Source organism: Eulemur rufifrons, chromosome 30, assembly GCF_041146395.1.
Source record: "Eulemur rufifrons isolate Redbay chromosome 30, OSU_ERuf_1, whole genome shotgun sequence".
NCBI lineage: Eukaryota > Metazoa > Chordata > Mammalia > Primates > Lemuridae > Eulemur > Eulemur rufifrons.
In genome coordinates, this window is record NC_091012.1 from 60,605,986 (window position 1) to 60,611,985 (window position 6,000).

Here is a 6,000-nt window from a genome sequence, read left to right on the forward strand (position 1 = left end):
CTGTGGCAGTGGGATGGGAGGAAATACGGGGACAGATAAGAAAATACTGTGGAAGAAATGAAAGGATTTAGTCATCATTTAGAAGTAAGGAAGTTAAAGCTTTAATCTAGATAAAGGGACCCAGGTCATCCCTTTAACCAAGGTAGGGACCACAGGAGGAGAGTGTTAGGTTTATGCATTGATTCTGGATTTGAAATGCTTCCTGGGATATCTATATGGAAATGTCTAGTTGGGGTGGGGAACCTGCGGCCTTGGGGCCACCTGTGGCCTTCTGGATCCTTGAGTGCGGCCTTTTGACTGAATCGAAATTTTACAGAACAATTCCTTTTAATAAAGGATCTGATACTCTGGGATCATTGTAGAGAGGTCATAGTTGAATTGGTGAGGATGGGGTTCGCTGAGGGGGACAGTATGGAGTCAAAAGAACTGACGATAGAAACATAGGGAAATCATGCAAGGCAGAGGGAGAAGGAGCAGTCAAAGAGGTAAGGAGCAGTCTGAGAGGCAGAGAGAGGACCAGGGGCACGTGAAGGTGTAGAACCCATGGGACCAGAGAGCCTCACAAAGGGAGCGGTAAGTGGTATAATGGAAAGAAAGGTCAAGGTGAATCAGGGGCAGCCTTCTGATAGAGCCATTTCCAGGGAAGGGTGGCAGCAGAAGCCAAGGAGCACTGGGCCAGGGAGTAGTGTTAGGTGGGGATTGAAGGTGGAAAATATACTTTACTCTTTTGAGAAGTGTGGCAATGAAAGAAAGCTAGGCATGGAGAAAAGAGAAGGTTTAGAAAAACAGGACTAAGAAAAGTTGTTGTTGTTACTTAATGGCAAGACCTAAGATATGCGGACAGAGAAAGGGACCATAAAAGAGGGAGAGATGGAAGATCTCTGCACAAAAATAGTTAAGTGGATGAAATATGTACATAATTGTCTTCCTTGCTGTTTGCAAACCAGGGCTGAGCGGGCAGTAACATTTCTAGAACAATTTAAACAAGGAGTAGTAGAGTGGAAAGAGGACTGGGCTCAGAGTTTGGATTCCTGGGTTCTGATCTCAGCTTTGCTACTTAGTAGCTCTGTGACCTTGGGCAAGTCACTGCTTCTCTCTAGGCCTCTGTTTCCTGATCTATAAAATTATCTCTAAGGTCCGTCCTAGCTCTAATACTAGCATGTCACCTATTTCTCAACGTTAACTTTTCCTTGACTTTCTTTCAGGTACCGTAGTGAAAAGATGACCCTGAGCTATGCTGAATACCTTGCTCATCGCCAGCATCATCATTTCCAAAATGGCATTGGGCATCCCCTTCCGCCATACAACCATTATTCCTGACACTGAGCCGCACAACCAGTCACTGGGCCTCTCTGCAGACCTCTTCCCAGGAGACCCCACACCTTCTTGGTCTAGCTATCTCTTTTACTGTACCATTTTATGATGATAGTTTCCGTTGCCATGGTGAAGCTTCGACGTCGTCAATTAAGATCATCATGGTAACGGGTAGGAAAATGGCATTTGTTAAGAAGATCCTGTTTTATTATTTTAGGTCATTGATTTTTTTTTGCAGCATATATAACTTTTGGGGTTTTCCTTCCTTACAATGTTATGTAGAAATTTGCTTTGCCGTCTCAATGAGTTATCTGTCTTTCTGTCCTTGCCTTCCTTCCTATCTTTCCTGCGTGCCTGCCTGCCTTGCTTGCTTGCTTCCTTCCTTCCTTCCTTCCTTCCTTCCTTCCTTCCTTCCTTCCGACTGTGGATGGAAGAAAGTGTGCAGTTCCTAAGGATTTTATTTAGGTTTGTCTTTGGTTTTCCTCAGTAAGATTTTTAATAGCTGAGTTTGAGAGTAGTAATTTGTATCAAATTCAGGTATTTGATTATTACTCTTGAATTTGTCTGAAATTCACTTTGCTATGAGAGCTTAGTATTTGGGTCTTCACTCCTTAACTTTTTGTTCTTCCCATGGTTAAAATATATGAACTTTAGTTCTATTAGTAAACATTCAAAGGTCCGTGATAGGGCTTGTCACAGAGAGTGAGAAATCATTTATGCCTACTGTAACTGGTTAGCATAGATAGAAGAGATTGCCTCATCACTTTATAGAACCAATTTGCAAACTAAAACACTATTTTAAGAAAGTATCAACTACCTTTCAAATAGGCTACAGAAATCATTTTGAAGAGCAGCAAATATTAGAAAGAGAGCAGATACGGAATTTAGTGCCTTTGAGAAGAATATAATTAAGTGGAATTAAGAGGGGTTGGCAAAAGGCAATTTAGAGAAATATTCTTGTAAAATTGTATCGTTTCTATATGTGAAACAACAGATTAGACAAATTGCTTACTCTTAAGTATTTTTTTAAGCTGAAAAAATTTATTTTGAGCAAATAACCAAAAAGAGACATTTGTCTATTTTATATTAATTTAAATTTGTTAGCTTTAGGTTTCAGTAAGTCCTGATTGGCCAGAGACAATTTTAGCTACCATCTAAAGATATGATAAAGATAATCTAGTGAAACAAAAGTTCATATATGCCATGATTTCAGATACGTTTGTCATGGGGATGATAGTAGAGTTTTAGAGATACTATAAAATAACTCAAATCTCTTTCTGCACTACATACTTTTGATAGAAACACATTTACTATGTTGATAAGATGTTATGTTACAACTGTAAAAATGGAGTTGGCATTCAGATGTGCTATAGTTAGAGCCCAGCTCATTTGCAAGGCTCATCTTCCCATGATGCATACAAAGAAAACTTACTGATCCCCTGGAAAAATGACAGATGATTCTGGAGAAAAATGACCTTCATTTAATGGTAGTAAAATATATATATCTATATATATATATATATTTGGAAATATATATATAATTTTTTCAAAGAGGAAGCCAGTATGTGATGAATGAAAGTATGCTGCAGAATATATATTCTAAAACTATAAGAAATGTCACTGAATATCAAAATGAAATAGTTTATACATATAGTTACTGTGACAAGTGACAGACTGCTAGTTCAGAATTCAAAAATCCTTTTCTAGTTTGTGAGATAATTGGGTGAATTCCTTCTGCTTGCCACTGGGGCAAAGCAAACTGCTTTAGTATTTGATGAGAGTGCTTAGAAGTTTGTTGGTGTTCCTTCATCCACAGCATCCATTGTTGAAATAACCATTTTCAGTTGTGATGCCTTAACTAAGAAGCCAATTGTTAGCCTGAAATGCAATCTTGGTAGCCAGTTCCACTAAACCTAGAGATTTTAGTCAGAAAAAGTTAGCTGTTGGGCTTCAGAAAGGGATTCTGAATCCTGTCATTTCTACTTGGGAGCGTTTTGGAGCAGGTTAGTCTTTCAGTATAAAAACAAGTGGCTACCTGATGGAAACTTTTTCTTGCCCTTATAGGGAAACTGAGCACAAACTGAATGATATTGTCTGCTGCAAAAAAAAAAAAAAAAAAAAAAAAAAAAGTAAAACAAGCAAACTGAAGAGAGACAAAATAGACCAATATTGTTGTGAAATCCATGTTATCCATCATCTCATCAGTTCAACAGGCTCCTCGTCCTGGATGAGCTTATGGTTAGAAGTTTTTTTTAAAGCAAAGATCTATTACATGCATATATGTATGTGTGCATACATATATTTACACATACGTACATACATATATGTGTGTTTATGTATTTAACGGTGCTAATCAATCTTGAGCAGGTCACGTGACTGGTCATGCGGACTCTAAAATCATATCAGATTTTTAAAAATCCTTGATATATGCAGATGTTATACAGATTTTCTTACCAGTGTAATAATGTTATACTGAAGAAATAACCATCCTGCAGGCTTCAAAGGACGAGGTCAGCAATATTTCCCACCATGGCTTGGGGGAAAAGGATAGTTTTGTCTCCTTTTGTATTCAAGTTTAACGCACAGTGCATTTTTGTCTCTAAGTAGCTGTTGACTAAAAGACTTTGTAGTGTAAAGGGTGTTATACAAACTGTAATGGTGTGCTTCAAACAGACAAATGCTAGACCTTTTGACCTTTGTTGTATATTACAAAGCTGTTAAATATGTGGTATCAGTTAACTCTGAACATGTTGAAATATGTAGCATGTGTCTTTAACTCAGATGAAGATTCTGATTGCACAAGTTGTGTTCTAGCCAGTTTGTGGTTTAATTGTTCAGAAACACAAATGTGAATTGCACTCTTATCACCAGAATATTGTATAAGTTCAGTGATCTTTAAACAGCTCGGAAGTAATACTTGAACTTCATTTGAGTAGCACAAAGTTTACATAGCCCCTTTTAAATGTTAATTAGTTCCATTTAAGTTTTCTGTTTTCAAATGCAACTGTGTATTTTTCCTCTTGGAAAATAGTACTCATTTTACTTTGGTATGTAGCAAAAGGCTTCCATTTCTGGAAGGGTTTTCTTGTTTTTAAACAAGGTCAGCCAGGTACCAGATTCTAAGAGAACAATTGTCCCCTCCACCCCTCAAGTGGCCTTCTGACTGCATGAGAATGTGCTACTTCCCTTTGTAGTCTCCCCTACCAGGTGAGGTTGGTGAAATTGATGGAGGAAGTGCAAGGCTTGCTCTTTCCCCCGCCCCACCCCACTTAAAGTAGTTATAAGATTTTCAATCCAGCACATTCAGTCCCAATGCCCAGCACACCGGAAGTTTGTATACTGGCCTCTTTTCTTGTCTTCAAATGTGCAGGAAATTTGAAACTGTCATCTGGAATAGGTTCCATCTCTTATGTGTGTTAGATCAAACCAAAGAAGCCCCCAGCCATGCCCAAATGCTGCTCCAAAAGCCTGCCTTCCAGTCCTTACAAAAACCTTGCAGGATTAAATGTGTTAACTTTTTTATTTTTGTACAGTTTCTAAGTGATTTTTGCTAGTGATGTTAAATTGAATTAAGTTTATTTGAGGGGTGTGAGCATCTCCTCCATTTAAATAAACTGGTGACTTTCCTTTTATTTTGTAAAAGTGGAAACCCGTTGTGTGCCTCTCGATTTAAGGGTTTCTGATTACATTATTCTTAAGACCAGCATTGATCCTTTATATACAAAGATATGTTTTCCTTGTTTTTTATTACTATTTCAGAAGAAAATGAACCTTTTATTTTGCTCTGGACCCAGTAACTACGCTGGTACATAGACGCACTGAGAAAACAAACTTTTGTAACCACCTCTGACTGCTTTTGTATATCAAAGTTGATTACTTTTGAAATATTTGGATCTAGTTTCTAAGTTATTTTAGTGTTTTATATGTTCCCCGAAATTACTTTGAATCGGTCACCAGCATACTGAGTTTTTGGTGATACAATGGTGAGACTTGTAACGAGCTAAAAGCTACCTGGAGTAGCTCTTCTTTTCCTTCTTTCTTAGTAACCTGTTTTTTGATTACAGTAAGACATCACAGATTACCTGAAACCCCTTCCAGTATAAGTAGGCCCTTCTTCCTTCCACATCTAATTGCTTAATAGTTTGAAGAAACTATTAGAAATGGGCATTTTATACGAATGGCTTTAAAATATTGAAAATGAGCAAAAAGAAAAAAATAAGAGAAGGTTTATGTGGGTCTGTAAGGTATGGCTGTGGAAAGATATTGTAGTAGTTTTGACACTATTGTTATTACCTTTAAAATCATTTACCCAATAAAATGTTAAAACCAACTTATCATTTGTTGCTTCTTTTTTGAATTTAACCTGCCTCATCATAAGATCTTGGTTTCCTCAGTGCTTCTTACTAAAAGGTTAACAGTTGAAGACTCTGGAGTAATACAGTTAGGGACAGATGCTGATTTATTTCCAAACAAGCACCGGGGAAACCTCACCTGCCTGAAGCTGCTCCCTACCATACGATTCGCCAATGTTATCCTTTTGTCTAGCCTTGAATCCTGGCTTGGTGACATAGGCTAGCCTTTATTTTAGACATTGTAACCTGGCCACAGATCTGAGGCAAGCATCAGACTTGAATTCCAGTGGGAGCTTAGCTGTGTTTAACCCCACTCCAGATATCTTCCAAACCA

General features: G+C 37.9%; 1 protein-coding gene across 3 annotated transcripts in view; it reads left to right on the forward strand.

The window, feature by feature from the left end:
• Positions 1 to 5,642, forward strand: part of AMMECR1 (AMMECR nuclear protein 1) — a 110,647-nt gene extending 105,005 nt beyond the window's left edge. For 2 of the 3 annotated variants that reach the window (XM_069463523.1, XM_069463525.1), the window contains one exon: positions 1,206 to 5,642. In XM_069463523.1, the coding sequence (XP_069319624.1) occupies positions 1,206 to 1,320 (115 nt within the window). In that variant the 3' untranslated portion in view covers positions 1,321 to 5,642. The remainder of the gene's footprint in view (positions 1 to 1,205) is intronic. The other variant, XM_069463524.1, reaches the window with a different exon arrangement.
• Positions 5,643 to 6,000: the final 358 nt, after the last annotated feature.